The sequence below is a fragment of the Diospyros lotus genome, chromosome 15 (assembly GCF_014633365.1).
Source record: "Diospyros lotus cultivar Yz01 chromosome 15, ASM1463336v1, whole genome shotgun sequence".
NCBI lineage: Eukaryota > Viridiplantae > Streptophyta > Magnoliopsida > Ericales > Ebenaceae > Diospyros > Diospyros lotus.
The window spans coordinates 29212622-29233763 of record NC_068352.1 but is presented as its reverse complement, the minus strand read 5'-3'; the positions used below and the strand labels follow the sequence as shown (position 1 = coordinate 29233763).

The window sequence follows — 21142 nt, the reverse complement described above, 5'->3', positions numbered from 1 at the left end:
GAAGGGCTTCGTCTCACTGCAACGAAGCCGAAGCTCGATCGGGCTTCGTTGCAGGAAGCCCGAACGGGCTTCGTCTGAAACGAAGCTAGCTTCGTTTCAGACGAAGCCCGTTCGGGCTTCCTGCAACGAAGCCCGATCGAGCTTCGGCTTCGTTGCAGTGAGACGAAGCCCGTTCGGGCTTCCTGAATCGAAGCCCGATCGGGCTTCGTCTAGAAGAAGACGCTTCGTCTTCGTCTAGACGAAGCCCGCTACGGCTTCGATTCAGGAAGCCCGATCGGGCTTCGTTTGGAGACGAAGCCCGATCGGGCTTCGTTTGCAGACGAAGCCCGATCGGGCTTCCTGAATCGAAGCCCTAGCGGGCTTCGTCTAGACGAAGACGAAGCGTCTTCTTCTAGACGAAGCCCGATCGGGCTTCGATTCAGGAAGCCCGAACGGGCTTCGTCTGCAGACGAAGCTCGATCGAGCTTCGTTTGCAGACGAAGCTCGATCGAGCTTTGTCGAGATGCAGGGGGCTCGTTGCAGACGAAGCCCGATCGGGCTTCGTCTGCAACGAAGCCCCAAAGACGAAGCCCGTTGGGCACAGCGGGCTTCGTCGCGAACGAAGCCCGACCGTGGGTCTTCGTTCGCGACGAAGCCCGGTCGATCTCCATGGTCGCCGATGAAGCTTTGTCGTCGGCGACCATTTACAGCATCTTATTCATTAAAATCAACAAAGAAACTCTAACCTTGTTTAGCCAAGATGAGATTGATGTCGGCGGTCAAGTGGCTGTCACGGCGGCGGCGGCGAGTGGCTGTCACGGCGGCGGCGGCGAGTGGCTGTCACGACGGCGGCGGGCAGTTGCTTAGTGAGAGAGATGAAGTGGATGGGTGAAATGGGTAATGAGCGGGTGAGGGGTATTTTAGTATTTGACTATTATTGTGTTTATTTTTTATTTCTTTCTAACTTTTTAAATAAACTAATGGTTGAATCTGACAAAGTGGCTATATTATGTAATTAGTTTGTTTGAAAGTACAGAAACGTTTTTTTTTTAAAAAGAGGATAGAAAGGAATTTTATGTTTAAATAGTGGTTACTTTTTGCCATTTCCACAGAAAATTATGTGTTATAATTTTATGTATTTAATATTTTTTTTAATAAAAATATCATATATAATTAATTACGCTCTAAACATTACTTTTGAATATTCTGCTTTAAATTCTTATAGTTTGAGTTTTATTTAAGTAATGACACGTGGAATCAAATGTCTGTTTCTGTAAAGGCGCGTGAACTTTGAGAGGGAAAGCGCTTTTTTCAATTTCTTGGCCACTTGCCGTCACTCCCCTCTCTCTCTCTCTCTCTCTCTCTCTCTCTCTCTCGTATATATAGTTTTTCATTTACCGTCGTCTATATATTCACGCATATCCCATCGAAGCCATGGCAACGCCCACCGCCGCACTTTAACCACCAGCCCCATCTCTCTCTCTCTCTCTCTAGAGGCGACCTTTTTGGTTAACTGTGAGGAAAAGGTCCGGTATCAGAATCTTCAACTCCTCTTCCTCTTTCTCTGCCAATTATGAAAATAGAGCGAGCCTGTGGCGACGATATGTGCAGAACAATCGAGGTCGCCGTGGAGGAGCCGCAGAAGGTGCTATGGACGCCACAGGCGGAGGATAACTTCGATGCCAACGGCGAGGAGCTCTTTATTCCGCCTCTCAACTTCGCCATGGTCGACAACGGCATTTTGAGGTCCGGCTTCCCGGACACGGCCAACTTCAGCTTCCTGCAGTCCCTCGGACTCCGTTCCATCATGTAAGAAAGAAAGAAACCTCAAGCAAGGACATACCGCGTATGCATAGCGTAGATATATGTATATGTATAGGTATAGGTATGGCTTCGTTGGAGTTGCTAGGGAGGAAGAGAGAATTGAGAATTCTAGGGTTTCGGTTTTGCAGATGTCTTTGCCCAGAGCCTTATCCGGAGGCCAACGCGGAGTTTGTGAAGTCGAATGGGATTCAGTTATTCCAATTTGGGATCGACGGTTGTAAGGTAAGGTTTTTGGACTCTTTCCTGTTCATTTGGTTGTAGTTTCGCAGCTAATTTCCTGCTACCATTTCCTGTATGTGTTTTCGCTTGTCACGGTTTTGGAGTTTAAGATCCAATTTGACTGAGAATTTGAGATACAAATTTGTATGATAATTTAAGGGAAAATGGTCTGCAGAGATTTTTGACCAGAAATCTCATTCGGCACGATAGTGGCATTGAAACTTTTGAATTCAGCTGGTCTCTGAGTTGCTATAATTTGTGTCCTGTAAGATGTGATGATCCCATCTCTTTGATGACGAAGGCTTGGGGATCGTAATCGTGTGATTCACTTTAATCTTGTAAAGTTGAGTGTGTCAACTGTTTAGGACTAATGACTGAGTACGTTAAGTTTATTTTTGAGATGAGAAGTGGATGCAATCTGTCAAGTGTGGGGCAAGTGGGATGTTTAGATAGTGGATTTGATGATGTTAACTTAATTGAAAATCTTAACTGTGTTTAGAAATGATGCTTTCTCGAAAACTCTCTATTTTTCTCGGAAAGAAACTTTAATTGTTTATTTATTTTATTATATTTAAGTGTTAATTGAAATCTCCCTGGAAAGCTACAGTAACTCTATTTTTTCTTTCTTAATTTTTTTTCTCTTTATTTTTCTTTTTCTTTTTTGGTTCTTTTGCAATTGTGCTTCTTACGTCATACAAGATTAAGAAAATCTATCCGGAGGAAGAGGTTGAAGAGCATGTGAACTTTTCAGAGTGCTAACCAATATGATGGGGCTCATCTAAATGCAGTCACATGCATATGTCAATTATATATATCCGCACACAAGCATACGTAAATATCTCTACACCTGAACACATGAATAAGTTACAGAAACTAACTTCTCTCGGTGCATTTTAATGTTAACTAACTTCAAGGTTGCTGCAAAGTTTTCCTTATGCAATTAATGCCCTTTCATGTTCTTTTATGTGCTGCCAACAATTTAGAAGCATTACAAGAATGATGTGGCAATGGTAATTTTGAAAATATGGTTTTTTTTTTTGGGTTAGGTATGTGAGTCAATTTAATGGGTCATTTATTTCAACGTGATCTTGATTTCAAGATTGTTATGCTTTCTGGTGAAATTTTTTACTAGATTTTCTACTTGCATAGTATTATCTGCAGTTTTATCTTTTTGGATATTTTTTGTAGGCGACTTTCTAGTTTATGCTCTCCACACGCTTTATGAAACCATTTCTCGCTTTCTGGAATTAGAATTGAAAGGCATTTAGGTTACTGCTTTTCCTCTTTCTTGCTGTCTACGGTCTACCATTAATCTTCCTAGAGAGATACTGTATTTATATTCTCATTTTATGCATTATTGATGCATTGAATTTTAGACATACCACAAATTTAGCTACTTTAAATTTTAGACGTACCATAAATTTAGCTACTTTAAGGTCTTAATTTTAGTTAATTTGAATCAAACTATTCTTTTTTTGCTTTGTTAAGGCAAGGGGGAAAGTGGAAAACAATCCTTTGACACGGCAAAAGGGAGTTGAATAGAGACCATATAGCAACGAAAGCAGCAAGGAATCAAGCTATTCCTTGACTGTTGATATGCGAGGATAATCAGGATAAAGAATGAATCAGGATAAGAAGCAATATGTTTGCTCTAGCCGGGATGTTTCGGAGTTAGGTTTGAGAATAAAAAAAAGGAGAGAGTTGAAAGAATATATTCAAATTAACTAGTTTCCGTATGCTCAATATTAAGTTTTTAACAAGCGTCATGGTTGCGGGCATTTGCTTTGTACAACCTGATATTCAATTCAGTGGTTTTATTTTTTGCCTAACACAAGTCTGGTGGTGATAAAGTGGTCATAGTTAAACAAAGGAAAACCATACTTTATCTTTCGATAAGTTAATTCAACGATTTTATTAGAATAATATTTATCAATTGCATCCTGTTCAAATTCGACTTGTCAATTTTTGCTTCTATTAATTTATTGATTTCTATATGACTAAGCATCAATGGACGAAAGTATTCCACCAGATAGATTCAGCTAACTGAACTGTGTTTTCTTTCATGGCTTGATCTACTGATGAGGTGAATGCATTCACAAAAAACAGTGCATGTCTATGGTGAAAGACTTCTGTCTTATCATTTTTATATTTTCTAGTATCCTGAAATTATTACTTAAAAATCTAATGAGGCACCTGTCAAAATAGATTTATCTTAAAGATCAATATTTTTTCTCATATAACAAATTTTACTAATTTTATTAAGCTATATTGTCAAATCTGGCAAGTTTGCAAGTTAACTACACCAGTTGTTAAGTTTGCTCCAGCAATAACATGATCTCATGCTAAAGTCTGGTCTTATCCATGCAATTTGAGACATGAACTTTATGTGGTCATGGTACCATAGTTCAGCTTATTATTATTCTTGAGGATTATAAAGTTCTAGGTTACTGGCTACAGTTAAGTCTCACTGCAGTTTTGAAGGAAAAATTGGTTTCTTATCACCATTGAACAAATTTGGTGATTGAATTCCCGGGTTACTGTCTCGCTGCAAACAACTTCAGTAATACTTCTGCAACAATATTCAGCCTCTTGGTCAATTTGCTGAATATTAATATTTTAACTTGCATTTGCCAAAATAGGTCATGTACTCTGGTCAACCTTGAGTATGAGTATTGGAGGTAACAGCCATTTCATTATATTAAAAATAATTACACTGGAGGTTCATTGCCGACGTGATTCTGCTACTATTTGATAATCTTTCTCGATTCTGTTCATTTTGCTTATTATCTTACCCATATTTAGTGCGATACTTTGTGTTTATTTGGCTCCTTTCATCTCTTTGTAGTTTCACGCCTATGGTTTTCTGCCAGTTTATTTTTGCTTTTCTTAGAACATAGAATTGGATCACTCAGCTCATCTTTATAGGAATGATCATTTTGTTAAGTTTCTTTGATCTTGATAACTACACCCTTTCCTTTTAATTCTGGAAGAGGGAACAATATTGATGAGGATGTAGGATCTATAGCTGGTGGATATGTGCATGCTTAGTATTAAATCAGAAAAGTGAATCAAGTTATTATCACATTATGATTATCAAAACGCTGTGATGATTGTAGACATTTCTTCTCTGGCTATAGATGTTTGATGAGTAGTGAGTGGGGGATAAAATGACGGGATTTAGTGATACTCTTGTTTCAGGGTACACACACACACACACACACACACACACACACACATATATCCTGAAACACACAACAAGCTCACAAGAAATTTGTTAAAAAGGACTTTATTTTGTAGGTAGTGAAAAGAATCCAGTAACCAGTAACCAGTAACACAGCTTGTGATTGGATGTGTTCTGAATGTAAAGTATTTCATACGTTTGGACGATGTAAAATGTTATATGGATTGAGCTTTGGAGTTACAGTGAGAGTTCTGAAAAGTTACCGTTTTGTTAAATATCTTATTGATCAAATGGTCAAAGTTTCATTTATTTGAATTTATTCTCTAGGTTTGGCAACCTATAATTCATGTAGCCAACCCCGCATAGTGGGATTAAGTCTTGTTATGTTGTTGTATTCTCCAGGATGAGGAAGTGATATTCAAATTTTGCATGCAGGAACCTTTTGTGAACATTCCAGATGATACCATTCGTGAAGCACTAAAAGTGGTCCTTGGTATGGTGAACAATTTATTCTTTCATACTAATATCTGCCAATTTAGAATGTCACCGGGTTGTGGTTTTCCTTATATTTTACTCTTCTACAAACGCAGATGAAAAGAATCACCCACTTCTAATCCATTGCAAAAGAGGAAAGGTATATCTAGTACTTCAATTTCTTAAATGTTTTCCCAGTGCCCTCTTCTCTGCTTTTTAAGCAACTGCAGTTTCTAACTCTGTCCACGGCTGGTTTTCCAGCACCGAACTGGCTGTTTAGTAGGGTGCTTGAGAAAATTACAGAGGTGGTGCCTGTCCTCTGTCTTCGATGAGTACCAGCGCTTTGCAGCTGCCAAAGCCAGAGTTTCAGACCAGAGGTTTATAGAGTTGTTTGATGTTTCCAGCTTCAAGCATCTTCCAATGAAGTTCTCATGTTCCAAGAGGTAACAACCGAAAAGCTTTTGCTTCCTTTCACTATCAGGAAGACAACTATAGTCCTGGCTTGGATGGAATAAACTGAAAAAAAAAAAGGTGATTATTTCCCGAAAATGCATTTCAGCAGCAAATTACAGGAATTATCCTCCAATTTCCTTAAGATTTAATAATGGTCATGGCCAGTATTTCCTATTTAGAAGTACCCTTCATCTCCCTCTTCCTCTCGGCCCTTTATCCCTCGGCTCCCTAAGCTGTGCTTTTCTCTTAAGTTAGCATAGCAAGAGTTGGTTCTATAGGTATATTTACATCTTCGAAATATCTGGTTCTATAGGTATATTTACATCTGCCAAATATCTGTAGGGTTGTTTGTGATACATATCAGGACGAGGTCTCGTCTTCTCCCTCCCGAGTTCTTCCTGCCAACTATGAAGAGTGGCAGCAAGAAAGATTTTGTATCATATTGTACTCGTCGAATATATTAGGTTACTCCATAGATTTATGAAGGAGGATTTCTGTATAAGAGAGAGTCCTTTGATATATCAACTCTTCAGACATGTATGCTGCTATTTACTGGATCTGCAATGTAGTAGTTTGTGTAGCTGAAGTGCATAATTTTACTTTGAATTTCCTTTCTCCACTTTGGATGATTCAAAGAGTTTTTTCTTTTCTTTTCTTCTCTTTCCTTTGTCTCAATTAACTTGGTCGCCCCACCTGCACTTTTGTTTACTCATGGTTGAAAACAAGGAAACCAAGCCTACATTCTTCATGTGTATCTTCTTGGTCCACTATGGCGGTATCCTTCCAAAGCAAAGTTTCAATCTGAAACTTGAAATGCGTAATGAAAGTGAAAATTACTGATGTTTGGGGAAGCAGAAAATAGAAATAGAGGACGAATAGAGGCAGAACACAGATGGGACCATCGCAATTTGTCGCTCTGGGCAATAACATCATCATGCAAGATTTCTCTACCTCTTCGTTGCTTCCAAAGTTGATCACCTTCTTTCCTCATTTCTTCTACAAATTGCAACTTCAAACTTACCGTGCTTATTTGTTGGGTCGAGCACAAGACTCAGCCACCACAAAACTTAGATTCAAAATACAATACTGCAAAGAACACTCAATAAATAGTAGCATACATACAAACATAAATGAAAGCAGTAAAGAATGCGAAATGTAGTTCACCTGTTAAATAGGGTTACATCCATGTTGAGCTCTAATGAAGAAAACTCACTGCACTAATTGAAAAATCGATTACAGCTTCCATATACATATCTCACTCACTCAGTGTATATTCAATAGCTCACTAACAAAAGTGTCCCATAACCACAAAAAGAGATTAGAGGCAAAGACTAAGAGCCAAAGAAAAAATAGAACCTGTAGAAGATCGTAAATGAAGAAGCTCAAATGAAAGAAACCTTAAGAAGATGATCGAAGGGTATGCTGCTTGAATCTCAAGAAGAAAGGAGGATTAAATAGGCAAAGCAACAACTGAGATGAAATCAAATCAAGAATTCTCATAACAGCAGGCAAAACGACAAGGCAATCGTGACAATTGATGAGACGACAAGGGAGATTGCCGTTTTAGCCTTCCAGCTCATGAGCTCTACAGCGACCACCTCCTTCTGGAGCAACCAATAAGCTATTGCCAATTGGCCCTCCATCCCTTTAGTCTCCAAACGTATAATTAAGTTGAAACTTCACCTTAACATTGTTCATTGTAAAGGTAGTAATATCACATCATCTTGCCAACCCCCCCGCCTCCAAATAATAATAATAATAATAATAATAATAGTGCACAAGGCTAAGGGCGGAGGGAGTCATATACAACTTAAACCTTGTAAAAAATAGTATTACTTAAAATTAAAAGAGACAATCTTAATGACGTGATATATTTTCAAATGAAATTATAATATTGTCTAGTAATTATTACTGTCAAACTATTATGTTGGATTTATTTAATTATAATATATTAAAGATAATAACAAAATACTTTAATTAAATAGAACACACATGTTGTACTATAATTGGTTAGTGATAGGTTTCACTTCTATAATAAATATTTTATTTTTTGTTCTTAAAAGAAGATGGTGCTGATATTCTTTATATAATTTTTAAGGTAAATTCTACCTACATCTGTCTTGGTTTAAATTAACCATTCTCAAAGTAATTTATGTGGTTTAGCATTTAAGATCTTTGCAATTTATTTATTTTTTAAAGACATCCCTTACAATTAAAGAAAATAATTGCAAATATGATTTACAACAAAAAAAAAAAAGAAAAAGAAAAAGAAAAAGTAGAGCGTGTAAAAGAGGTGTTTTTACACCCAAAAAAATAATAAAGTATATGTACTCTAAAAGTGAATCTTAAATAACTTCTTTAAAAATGATACAAACCACACAAATGTTAGTAGAATATACCCTCGCTTTTCATTTTTCTATTGAATGATGATGCTTCCATTCAAGAGATTGTCCTCTAGCTGTCAGCTTATGCCCTCCAGCTATAGTAGGGCAACACTAACCTCGTTCCCACAAAGGTGTACCATTGGTTTAGTTTTTGTTTCAAATGCACAAACATACCTTGAGGCCTTGATATCAAAGATTTCTTCAATTAATATAATAATATCATCACCATAGGAAAGGCACCTTATCCTATATACTTTTTTTTTTTTTTTATAGAACTTACTATTTGTATAAGATGAGCCCTTGGAAATTCCCTTCAAGGTTTTGACCGTACTTTATGTTTTTTTATTTTCTCTTTTTGGAGTTGTCTTGCAGTGTGGATTCTTATCTTGGGGAGGCTTCCAATCAAGCTTGAAAGTAAGAGAAAGGTTTGATGTCGGCATACCGTTCTTTATTTCTTTGCTCCACTCACTATAATTAAAAAGCTGAGCAGGTCCGCTAGCTAATCGCTCAAAGTAACTTTAAATTATATTTTATCTCCATCTTTAAGTGACATTGTGATCTTGAAGAATCTCTGCTTAGATTCTCTCTTTACCCGCCTTCTGCTACCTCTCCTGTAACCAGTCCTTTGGTTGAAGTCAGCCTCAAGATGCTTTCCTTCATTCTGAAGAAAAAACCAGATAAGAAAAAGGACTACTGGGAGTTCAGACTCCAATTGCAAAACAGAAGGACAATAATTCAGTCTGGTATTGGCTCAAAACAGGCATTATATATTGTTGTGTGCATTAATTCTCTCTCTCTCTCTCTCTCTCATTTTTTTCTTCTTTCTCCAACAACGGCACTCACACGCTTTTATTTTACCAGGTAGGATTATCTAAAATAACGTTCTTTCTTTGTCCGGGTCTGTAGCTTTAAACGAGTGTAATATATTATTTAATAGTTGTTTTGGGCACTGTGCCAGTGGTTATAATGAAACTTTTCATAATATATCCTATGCATTTGCTGCAAAACTGCAGCCATTGGTGAGTTTATTACATGCTCAAAGAAGATTTTGCTCCTAGCAAACTAAGATTATGTTGTCATGATCTTCTCCAACAGATTTGTTTATAGGATGGGACAAGATACGATCTCATCCATGTAAAAATATGTCACAGAAAAGTTCAACTCTCTCTCTCTCAAATTTCTTTTCTTTTGGGGCTACAAAAGATCTCTCATGAAGCAGATCTGTAGTTGTAACGTAGCAGGATAGACAATAGCTTCTTTCTCTCCTTGGAAATGATTTTATCTAACCTCATCCACCAAATGGAACTCTAAAATTGAGAAGATGCATTTTGAGTTGGGCCTCTACCATTTTTCATATAATCTGTCTTTGACCATTCATTCAGTGCATTAATTTCCAAACATTATCAAATTGAGGCTGCCAAAAACTCAAGTTGAGTAATGACCTCCAAGCTCCTAGATCTTGCTGTAGCCATTGTTTAAGGTTCTTTTCTCTGTTAACTCTTGGGGCAAATGAGATGATTGTTCTTCCTTTCTTCACCGCAGCTTTGTTAAAAGGAAAAGCAAAGACTCAGGGGAATGAACAGTGAACTGAATTATGTTTATAATCAACTTTTAATATAATAAATAACTTTAACGAACCATTACAAATAACATGTGTCACACACTACGAATTATTCATATAATGCCAAATTGCAAGACCCACCCTCAAACTTCCACCCCAAACAAACATCCCATTCTTTTATATGCATTGACTCTTTTAAACTGTTGCAATGGGACCTAGATTGACATTAGCTTCCACGGCTTTCATGGCTTCAAACCTTGGCTCCTTGGCCTGGAACTTCAGGGCAGCATACAGCTTCATGTAGTCATCGAACACGAATTTCGGGTAAACTTCCTTCTCCTGTACTTCTTTCTCAACCAGTGCTGGTGCTGGATAGATAACAGCATCATTGCCAGGGTTGTAGAAAGAAGCTATTGACATCCGGGTGCCATCTGTTTGTGCCACCACACGGTGAAGCACACTCTTGTACTTGCCATTGGTTATCACCTGAAATTGATAAGGTCCTTTAGAATTTTTTCCTAAATAAAGTTTGGTGTTGGTTGAGCTAACGCAACTAGATGGAAGCTATGATTATACCTCAAGCTGGTCGCCAAGGTTGATGACGATGGAATGTTTCATTGGGGGGACATCGATCCACTGGTCGTCCTTGAGGAGCTGGAGACCACTGACCTTGTCATCCTGGAAGAGAAGGATGATGCCACCAGCATCAGTGTGAGCTCTCAGCCCCTTGATCAGGTCTGCCTTAGGACACGGCGGGTAGTTGGCAACCTTGGTGCCAAAATTAGGACCCTTTGTTCCATAGAAGGCCTTCTTTAAGTATCCTTTCTCTAGTCCAAGGTTTTCACATAGCAAGTCCAGGAGATACTCTGCTAGCTTCTCTAACCTTTCAGCAAAATCCTTCATGACCCTCCTGCTCATTCAGAGATAGAATTGGAGAAGATTGATCAATGGGATGATCATGAAAGGGCCATAACAAGTCTGATTGTGTGATTCTGTTTTTGAAAGAATTAGAAAGAAAATAAGAAAATTTTCCATGCGGATGTCTTTTTATATTTTCTCCAATCATTCTGTGTCTCTATTAAAGGTGTCCAATCACAAAAGGTTATGACCCCTGTTAAGCCATCACCTTCCCCCTCGTCACTGGCTGCCACGTTTGGTGGAAACAGCTCAATATTCAACTAGTGAAAACCATTCTCATTGATCATGTGTGATCAGAGTAGAGATCAAACAATTCAGTACCTGTATTCCTCGTCGAGGTCGGGTAGTTCTGAGATGTTGGACTGGGGGAGATGGCGCAAGAAGTAGGTACTTTCCCAATCCATGTCAGTAACCTCAGCTTGGATCCCCTCTAGAGCCTTGCTTGCCACCAGCTCCTTGAACCTCTGCTCCATACACATCTTGTAGTGCTCTTTTGTCAATCTCTCCACTGTGTCCATTAGCTCCGGAGGAATTCCGTGGTTCACCAACTACACAAACACAACACAAAGATCAATGAGCTCTTAGTTTTAATATTGCCAGCTATTTGGACTGCAAAAATGGAGATGTTTGAAACATAATGAAAACTTGTATGTATGCTTTTTGTATACCTCAAAGAAGCCCCAGTTCTCACAGGCATCGTTGATGAGGCCCATGGTGGCTGCCCTCTCTTCTCCATTCATCTTCTCCATGTTAATCACTGGGAAGCTCTCCATTGCTCTTCTTCTCTCTCTCTCTCACACACACAAGCACTCAGTATATGATATGATTCTTTGCTAAGTTATTGTTTGCTATTGGTGTGTGAAATATGGAGATATTGGGTGCGCTATTTATAGAAGTGGCCTGAATAGTAACATGAAGGGTGAAGAAATAATAGTACTGTGCCAGGTCGGTGTGGGGCTGGGGAAGAAAATAGTGCTAGAAGCGAAATTATACAGAAAATGCGACCAGACGATTGTCTTTTTATGAACCTTGGATTAAAACCTCAAAAACACGATGATCATATCATTCTGGTGATATTTTCTGCACGTAAATTCGCCGAAAATACCGTTTTCCTAATTTGAATAGGACAAGTGCGGTTGTATGAGGACCCACGGAGTGGACGTTTGGTCCAACCCCATGGCCAAAGACTCATTGTGCCTTGTTAGACCATCTCTCCTCCAACATGATGGATCCAGTTGGACCTTATTTTTGGTGTTTGAAGTCTCTTCTTTGCCTTCTTGACCATAACTTGATTGGCAGCTTACTATTATCCACTCATGTGCCATCTTATTTATTACTTTGAGAGGGACGTACCCATGGGAAATTGCCTAGCAGTTTCTCTTCTTCCCAATTAGCCATGCAAATTTAAGTCACACAGGATCTTTGAAGTTTCTCGGGAGAGACTTTTGACTGATTGGCAGGCTCATTGCTTTTATCCATGTGGGTATAAACATTTCACTTTGTAGTAGCCATGACTACAAACACAATTTGTAGAAAGTTTAAGTTGCAGTAGTTGAAAGTACTAAACTAGTGGTGAAAAGGATTTCATTTTCCACAATAAAGTTATAGGTGCATGGTGAAATAGTTGCATTTAAGTTGATTGGTTATGTAAGAACCTAAAAGGGCAATTTTTGATAGTAATACTAAACTTGTTCGATTGTGATAAAAAAGTTATAGTTTCAAGTTATTACTTTTCTTCTTATAAAATAAAAAGTCTCTTATATTAATGACAATTTTTTTAGTTAAATAAAAATGTGGATGTTGAAATAACATTTTTTGTCAAATGTGCTCTTAAAACACATTTTAGACCCAACTAAGAAAAACATTCATCTTTGATACTGTTTAAACAATCAAACATTAAGCTCGTGATTATTGATTTTTCCCTCATCTGATAAGCATGTATTGGCTAATTTATAAGAGTCGTGGCAGCCTCTAACTTTGTTGATGCTTAGCACGGATAGAATTGTATTTCCAATTGAAGGTTTGAGTAGTAAATAATTTAACATGAAAATCACGATTTCCAGTATTTTATATCTCCTTCTGCCTAACAATTCGGATAAGTGCATTTGAAGAGTTATATGTTCTTTACGATTCAAGGTTTTCAATGCCCAAATCAAATATTTATGTTCTTGTTTGGTGTCGCTAATGTCGGCTGAATCTTCTCAAAGACCAATGCCAAAAACACTTAATAAATTTGATCATCCTTTCATTCATTTGGTTGGAGACATTAAAATGTTACTGTCATGTCATTTTCGTGGCAATTTTTTTTATTTATAAAATGTCATCTTTTATAATATCCAACTCTCCTCATGGAATGCATGTAGTCAAATACATATTGGGTTTCATCTTAATAACTAAAAATTGCAATTAACTTGTATTTATTTCGTCTTATCATATTGTATTGTGTTAAACTATAAAAGTAATATTAATAAAAGTATTCATTAATTTTCTAGAAAACCTTCATAAATTTTGATCAACTTTCAGTAACTTAATTCTTATTTACACAAAAAAAAAATAAAAAATCCAGTAACTTAGATTACTTAGCTCTATCAAAATGGAATTATCTTAGGGAAACTTTAAGAAAGTAATAAGTGTGAAGATGAGATGGAAGGCAAAAAGAGAGGTCATTGCTGAGGTTCAATGGGTTGGACAGAAAGAAAGAAGACGACAGCTCTGGTCTCTATAGTGGGGGACTACCTACATAACGAAGTGGTATTAATGTGAAGGAAATTCTTATCCTCTTAATACGATGAACCAACCAAACTGGCCCTAACCCTAAGACACTAAAGAAAAGGCCTGAGTCAGCAGTGGCTGATGATCTATCCTATCCACACATAGCTTTCTACTTTTATAAATCTCACTTCCTTCTTCAACCATTCTTTCTTTTTTTTGGTTAAACATATACTTCTGTGTTGGCTTGCTGACCCAGAAGCCAAAATTAACTTCTAATTGTGTAGATATTGGGAGGGGATAATTGATAATTCTATTTCTGGTGGTGTTGGAAGTAGGAGAATGTTATAAACGAAGGAATTGTTCATCTTTTTTTTTTTTTTTTACAAGGACCATTTTCGAGGTCTAGATATAAACATCTTTTAAACCCAAACTAACGAATAATAATCAAACGTTCTATAACTGCATTAATGGTTTTTGACTGGGTGCCGAAAGATTGGTGAAGTGGGGGTGACGAAAGAATATCTGGAATCATCTGAAGTGAGGAGATGCCAAACTCAGTGGGCATTGCCCATGTGGAGGCTCAGACGGTTGACACATCACATGTCTGGGTGCTCAAGCAAAGAATAATGTTCTGTGGGAAACATGAGTATGAGCTTTCCCATGTGTGTTGCTCATTTCTTTGCTTTTCTTTATTCTTCTTCTTGATGTTAAGCAATCGAGTATTGCTAATCATTATATATATATATATATATAAAGATCACTATAATCTCTCGTCATCAATGTCATCGAGCCAATTGCTATAACTGTAGCCATTTAAATTTTGATAAGGCTGGATTGCTTATTGTTCAAGGAAGAAGATGAAGGGCCTCGGGCAGAGGTAGTTTCAGTGTTGGGTTTTGGTATTGACTTTTAAAAGAACCAAAAGACTTGTCCATAACCTGAGGTTCGGTATATCAAATTGCATTTAGCCTTTAAGAGAGAGAGACAGAGAGAGATGATGCTAAAGTCAAAGAGCCGTAATTCTTTTTTTAGTTGAACTTTGAAGCGTATAAAGGATCTGCTCATCCTTATCATCCTCAACTTTAATTTCTTTTTTTATTATTTTTATTTTTATTTAAGATCTATATATACTTTCAATAATATTATTTAAGATTTAATTTCTTTCACTGTGAGCCTCTCCCACCAAACAAGCCTTAATAATTCATCGACACAAATGCACAAACACATGGCATGCACCTCTTTTGGATTATTCTGGCAGGCGTGTTTCATAATGTTCATGAAACATAAATTCACAAACGCCATATCCGTGCAATATAATCATCCATGTCACACCAGGCTGCTTTCTTGGCCAAGTTTCCCTTTCAATCTTCATTTTTTTCCCCCTTAGGGCGGGCTATATTTAGTGGTCTTGAGCTACACAAGAGATGGGCAGGACCACCCATTTACAATTATTCTAGAGTGAGGGGGACCATCACACCATGCGTTGGTCCCATGCTACTTGTACATCGATTAGAGTCACCCATACATTGGGCTAGTTTAAGTTTTATAAACATTCTCACTCAAAGTTAATTATAATTATTAATTAATCACAAAGCAAAATTAACCAAATCCAAGCTAGTTAAATTTGGGTCTAGAAGAACTAGGGTAGGCATCGGCTTAGGCTTTAATGAGATTAAGGAAAATGTTGAAAGCGAGGTTGGAAGAAGGATGCAATGCATGCACGCCAATAATGAAATTTAAGTATATTTCGAATGAATTCTCGAGCCACCAACGGACTTCAGAGGACATTCATCCAAGTCAACAATTAAACTGGAGGAGCATAAAATAGAGGTATCCTCATGAATAAATGGCTTTCAATATTATTTTTATAAGTTGATCCGACCTTTAGATTGAAATGTTTTTACCAAATCCGATTTGATCTATGTTAATTAATTTCAAAAAAGTAGAATTAGAACTAAACCAAACTTAAAAAAAAAGAGAAAAATTCAAATCCAACACATCCCGTTACATTGGTTTCAATCAATTTTCGAGTTTATTACACTCACAAATAGTGACATTGATCCTTGACCCCAAAATTAAAAGAAAAATAGAAAGGAAATGAGGTTAATTTATTGCGGGGCTGGTGATGGACAATGACTTGTTGATCAATTTGGCCCAGAGATGCAGTGTTTTCTCTCTTTGACTTGGGTCTTTCACCCTTGGTTGGTGAAGGTGAAAGCCAATTTTGCCAAATTCCATTTTGGCTCTTTGTCCATTTTCTGTTCTTCCAAAGCTCTGCCCTACCCAGCCCTCCAATTACCATTCTCCATTTCTTCACATTCTCCTCACCAAAACATATTTTTTCCATGGTCAAAGGGGGCCCTAAGTGTAAATTTGACTTTTAGTAAATTGTTAGTCAAATTTTGTAGCACGTGGCAGTGTTCTTGGAATTTTTTGGGTCTTGGTTAAAAATTGGTTGCTAGATGGAGGTAAACGAGTGCGACTTTGTTCACCCCTTTAACGGGGTGAACGTAACCCCCGTCAATGGGGCTAAAAAAATAATCTTTTTTGAAAAAATAATATTTTATCCTTATGTTAAAAATTGTTAAAACTAATCATGTTTAAAAAAAAAAAATTATTTTTAGCCATTTTTTTGAAAAAATCGTTTTCAATCACTCAAACAAACTAATTACTGAAAACAGTAATTTTTTAGTTTTGACTCAGTTTTAACTCTGTCATTTTTTTATAAATTTTAATCCATCCACTTTTAATTCTATCACATTTTCAGTTAAGTTTTAAAAACAATTTTTTTTTCTTGAAACATGATTAGTTTTTACAATTTCTAACATAAGAATAAAATATTATTTTTTTAAAAAAGAGTTATTTTTTAACCCCACTGACGGGTTACGTTCACCCCTATTAAAGGGGTGAACAAAATCGCACTCGAGATAAATGCGTGTGTCGTGAAAATCAACGGTGTTCTAGAGGTTAATTTTTATAAAAAATAGATAGCCAACAAGTATAATGAACCAAGAATTAGACTTACCATAATTCAAAAATTATATTAAAAGGTTGACTTTGATGTTAATAAAGAAGTATGGATGAATCAGACTCTAATATTTTTTTAAATATAAATCATCATATTAGACACTTTTCTTCATTATATCACATGCCTTCGCCCCCATTTAAAAGGTTGGCTAATTTTTCTCTCGATTTACTTTCCTTTCTCTTCTCATGCGATATTTAACTAAGTATTAAGAGTTTTTCATAACAATAAATTCAAATAATTTTTATGAATAATTTAATTAGGCTTATGCAGAATGATACAAAACATCGTACCAACTTGAAACTTGGCGTGGATAGTAAAAATTTAAATTTAAAATCATGTGAAAACACTGAATTTTCGTATTTATTTGATAGGCATAGCTGTGGAGCAAAATTTGCAGAAAAAATTGGAAGGATTTGAACGGCTGACCATTTGACCGATTGAGAATATGGTACAGTTTTTGGCGATTGGGATTGGGACTGAGGACAGGTCTGCGTCCATCACGCGGAGGACGAAGGGGACCACGCCACCGCTCTATTATTGAATTTGGCAAATTTTGCTGTGCTCGCTTTCTTTAATTTATCAAATTTTCTTCACATTTGAGCCACGTTTTTGGGATTGTTCTACGCCCTAATTTTAGCAAATTTTATCGGTGGCCAAGTTTGGAAGATTTTTCGACCATTACATATCCGTGCTCAAAACATTAAGGGTGCGTTTGGCCAAATTTTTTAGGAACTGTCCATTTTTCAACTAAATTCTAATTTTTGGAGTGGTTAATTATCTTTTTTTTAAAGAAATTTATTTTCTAACGTTTGCTCGTGACCTAATTTTTCTCCAAATACTAGAAAACATTTTCTCATAAGAGGGTTGGTTTTTATTTTCCAAACAACTCTTCACATTTTTCAACCTAATCATCTTCTCCATTGATAGAAAGATTGAATTTGGCATTGAGCTACTAGGAAGTGAGCTTGAATTGGGAGATTTGGACGGAGGTGATGGAGAAAGAGGGGCTATAGGGATGGTAGAGGACCTAGATGACTGCACCCGCGATGAGAATAAGGACAAGGAGGATGAGGACAAGAGGGGTGGTCCAGAGATAGCAGAAACAACAACTTCTCCAATTGCAATTGTGACGTGGGGCTAGGGGCGGTACGCGGGGGCGAGCTGCGTTGTATCAAGATAAAATTAGAATATTTTTCGAATCAAAATATAGAATTATCAAAATAAATTTGAAAAGTATTACAAGATTTCAATCAAATTATTTGTCAAATTTTTTAAAATGTAATGAGAATTGCACTTTTTCTTTTGATATATTTGTTAAAATACATATATAAGCACCGATATAAGAATTTTTTTACTAAAATATCTCTATTTCAAAAGTCATTTAAAATTGTTTCTTAACATCCATAACATGTTTAAAAGAACCAGCAAAATCATCAAGAACAATACAAGGCAAAAACCAACAAAATGAAATGGTTAAAAGATTCCTAAAAACAATACAACCATGTTCATTACTTACAGAAATAGAAATCATCGAGACAAAAAATAAAAATAAAACGAGCATTAATTACTCAACCAAGGCAATCCATCATAACCCAATAAATCTAGCACCGAAGAAGGGGGAAATCTAGTTTAAACTGGGGATCAAGCGATAGCATCACATCGAAGTAGGCCACAGCGGAGGTGAAGCAGGCCGCAACGATGGTGGCGAACACAATCGACAGCAGCTGTTGACGAAACAGGCAGCGACGATCAATGCAAATGAACAAGAAAGACAAAAACAAGTAAAAAAAAAATGGAAGGGAAAAAATGTACCTTACACCATTGAAGCATGACGATGAAGGCAGCAGCAGAAACTCTGTTGAAGCATGAAGATTAAAGAAATGAAGATGAATAGGGAGGGTGAGGGTTTTATGAGATTGGAGACATATAGGTTATCTTTCTTTATCTGTAATTTAGAGAGAAAAATATAAATTTATTTGTAAGATCTTATATAAGAAATGGTGTGACTTCTTTTTAGTAAGTTGTTAGATAATTTTAATAAATATAATAAAAAATATTTTTATTTAAAATACTTTTCATATCTTGCATTTTTTAACTTATATTTTGATTAATAAACACTACCTAAGAGTATAAGGATGAGAAAAAAAGAAAACCAAATAAATATTACAAAAATATATTCTATTATGTGTATTTTTAATAATTTCGTTATTTTTTTATTTCTTCTCAATTTTTTGAAGACAAAAACAAGCAAACAAATTAAAGGAATTCTCTATTTATTTATTTATTTTTTGGGTGGAGGTAAGTGAGAGGTTTGCAAGAGACTAAAGTGGAAAACTTGCGACAGATTTGCGAGAGACTTGCTTGTGAAAGACTTCCTCGTGAGAAACTGGTAAGAGACTTGAAAAAGACCAAATAACCTCAACACAAGTGATTGAAGCCAAGATCGAGTGATCTCATCCAGGAGCCTCTCTTAATACCTTTGAGAGACCCTCATGAGAATTCATGAGTCACTCGATAATTACTATTCAAAAGGCTCTTGCAAGTCAATTCTACCCCCAATGTGCTTACTTACAAATCCAAAAGAGAGTTTGAAATACCTGCCAAAAATTGACTTTTCTCCATTTGTCAGTCTTCTTCCTTCTTAAATAGAAGACTCATCCTCTAACAAAGGGTACTGTAATATCCCCAATTAATTAAATAAAATTAAATTAATTAATTTGTGTTAAAATTTGAGGCGGTGCGCGTGTGTTGGTGTGCTAAGCATCAAAAAATTTGCTATTTTTTTTATGTCTCTCATTGAAGCTTCTTGAAGCTTTTGGCCGAATGGAGAAACAGATGAGAGAGGGAGGTGGCTGCGCTCGGCCAAGTGAGGGAGAGATCGAGAGGGAGAGGAAGAGATTGAGAGAGTGAGAAAGAGAGATGGAATGAGGGAGAGAGGGTGGTGGCAGCCATGGAAGCTTCGAGTGAAGCTCGGCCATGGTAGCCGAGCAAGGAAGCAGCAGCAGGGGGGGAGCGACGCGAGCAGCGGCAGTGGCAGCAAGCGCGGTGGCGCGCGGAGGCCGGCTAGGGGCGGGCGAGGGCAGCGCTGGTCGAGGCGGCGACCGGTGGAGCTCGGCCGCGACAGGCGGCCGCTGGTGCGCTGTTGCAGGAAGAAGAAGGAAGCCGCGGCCGTGCGGAAGAAGAAGAATGAAGGAGAAGAAGAAGAAAAGAAAGAAGAAAAGAAGAAGAAAAAGGAAAGGAAGGGAGAAGAAGAAGCTGGGTGCGCAGAAGCAGGGACGCAGAGAAGAAGAAGAAGAAGAAGAAGAAGAAGAAGAGGAGGAGGAGGAGGAGGAAGGTGAAAAAAGAGAAGAAAATAAAAGAAAAGGAAGAAATTAAGGAAAAATAAGGGATTTTGGAATTATTTCGGCGTGGAAAGTGACCAGGTACGTGGGTAAAAATTAGTAGAAGCCTGATATGTTTAAATTATAAATTTTACGCGATTAAAATTAATTAATTTGAGTCTCGATTGTGTTATTTGCTAGGAAATGATTTAATTTGCCTCGGGAGCTTGAGAGAGGTCGGAATCAGCTGGTTTCAGGCAAGCTCTCAACCCTCTCTTCCTGATCTTTAATTCCCGTGAAAGACCCCGTGATTTCCTGTATTTTATCATCTCCCTTACTCTAATTCGGCACCTAACCTTATTTGTTAAATTATTATTCATTTGTTTTAATTTAAATTAAATCCGAGACTTCTAGAGTTTATTTGTTGAGTGCCTATGAGGGTTTGTACCGCCCCCATTCCTTTCGGAATGATGCTGAACCCAGTTTGAGGACTAGGTTCCTAGACGTGCGAGTTTATTTATGGTTTTCTTGAGTTTATTTATGATTCGGTTAGAGCTATTGAGCAGTGGGGCAGGGATCGACTGTTTGGTGACGTTAGGGTAGACTATTGTACGGCCCTGAAGTAGACCGTCGGGTGAACACCCTTAGTCACTGGCCGTTGACCGGTGCCAGGCATTGCTGACTAGCTCTGCCGGTATGTGATTTACTGCATGAGTAGATGCATTGTATTACTGTTCATGATTTGGTATGCACATGGGTATGGGATGCATGTTGGGATATTCATTTATTGAGTATGCTTGGACACAGACATTCTAGCTTAGTTAGGTTGCATCCAGCGCGGCATATGCATGGCGTGTGGTTTACTATGTGGGCGGAGCATGGCCTGATGCCTGAATGTATGAGCGCCTTGTATCACGTTGATGCTCACTACGCCATTGCATTTCTATGTGCATTGCATGGATACTGATAGTATTTAGTTCTTGGACGGGAGTACCGTTCCGAGGGAGCCTATGGCTCGGTTGTTGGGAGTACCGACGGATATGGGTGACGGGAGTACTGACCTGGGATTGCGTGCGCAGGTTTGTGGAT

At 37.5% G+C, this 21142-nt stretch overlaps 2 protein-coding genes and 2 long non-coding RNA genes across 9 annotated transcripts; 1 reads left to right on the top strand and 3 right to left on the bottom strand.

The window, feature by feature from the left end:
* The first annotated feature begins 1389 nt into the window (after nucleotides 1–1389).
* LOC127792129 (probable tyrosine-protein phosphatase DSP4) lies at nucleotides 1390–10019 on the top strand. Of its 5 annotated transcripts, XR_008021085.1 has the most exons (7): nucleotides 1390–1788; nucleotides 1932–2025; nucleotides 5606–5696; nucleotides 5794–5837; nucleotides 5939–6120; nucleotides 8876–9257; nucleotides 9376–10018. XR_008021085.1 is itself a non-coding variant. In XM_052322501.1 (6 exons), the coding sequence occupies exons 1-6, from the start codon at nucleotides 1553–1555 to the stop codon at nucleotides 8943–8945; spliced, it is 717 nt and encodes a 238-aa protein (XP_052178461.1). In that variant the 5' UTR covers nucleotides 1390–1552; the 3' UTR covers nucleotides 8946–10019. The 5 variants fall into 5 exon arrangements, 4 of the variants coding, with proteins under 4 accessions (XP_052178461.1, XP_052178462.1, XP_052178459.1 ...); XM_052322501.1 differs by having other exon boundaries at nucleotides 8876–10019; XM_052322502.1 differs by having other exon boundaries at nucleotides 1391–1788; nucleotides 8887–10019.
* On the bottom strand, nucleotides 6124–7872 carry LOC127792130 (uncharacterized). Of its 2 annotated transcripts, XR_008021086.1 has the most exons (3): nucleotides 7487–7866; nucleotides 7295–7342; nucleotides 6124–7216 (listed from the first exon to the last, which is right to left on the bottom strand). It is a non-coding gene; the product is annotated as an uncharacterized LOC127792130 (long non-coding RNA). The 2 variants fall into 2 exon arrangements; XR_008021087.1 differs by having other exon boundaries at nucleotides 7295–7872.
* Nucleotides 10020–10090: 71 nt separating the features above from the next.
* On the bottom strand, nucleotides 10091–11866 carry LOC127792124 (1-aminocyclopropane-1-carboxylate oxidase). The gene is made up of 4 exons (XM_052322493.1): nucleotides 11662–11866; nucleotides 11315–11541; nucleotides 10652–10985; nucleotides 10091–10561 (listed from the first exon to the last, which is right to left on the bottom strand). The coding sequence occupies exons 1-4, from the start codon at nucleotides 11764–11766 to the stop codon at nucleotides 10271–10273; spliced, it is 957 nt and encodes a 318-aa protein (XP_052178453.1). The 5' UTR covers nucleotides 11767–11866; the 3' UTR covers nucleotides 10091–10270.
* A 6321-nt stretch (nucleotides 11867–18187) lies between these two features.
* LOC127792132 (uncharacterized) lies at nucleotides 18188–19146 on the bottom strand. The gene is made up of 2 exons (XR_008021089.1): nucleotides 18546–19146; nucleotides 18188–18367 (listed from the first exon to the last, which is right to left on the bottom strand). It is a non-coding gene; the product is annotated as an uncharacterized LOC127792132 (long non-coding RNA).
* Nucleotides 19147–21142: the final 1996 nt, after the last annotated feature.

What these genes read in the sequence shown, in the direction of transcription:
- LOC127792129 (XM_052322499.1), top strand. Translation starts at nt 1,553, where the DNA reads ATGAAAATAGAGCGAGCCTGTGGCGACGATATGTGCAGAACAATCGAG. An exon ending in TTGGGATCGACGGTTGTAAG is followed by an intron (nt 2,026 to 5,605) that starts GTAAGGTTTTTG and finishes TGTATTCTCCAG; the next exon opens with GATGAGGAAGTGATATTCAA. An exon ending in TCCATTGCAAAAGAGGAAAG is followed by an intron (nt 5,838 to 5,938) that starts GTATATCTAGTA and finishes CTGGTTTTCCAG; the next exon opens with CACCGAACTGGCTGTTTAGT.
- LOC127792124 (XM_052322493.1), bottom strand. Translation starts at nt 11,766, where the DNA reads ATGGAGAGCTTCCCAGTGATTAACATGGAGAAGATGAATGGAGAAGAG. An exon ending in AGAACTGGGGCTTCTTTGAG is followed by an intron (nt 11,542 to 11,661) that starts GTATACAAAAAG and finishes GTGTTTGTGTAG; the next exon opens with TTGGTGAACCACGGAATTCC. An exon ending in GACCTCGACGAGGAATACAG is followed by an intron (nt 10,986 to 11,314) that starts GTACTGAATTGT and finishes CTGAATGAGCAG; the next exon opens with GAGGGTCATGAAGGATTTTG.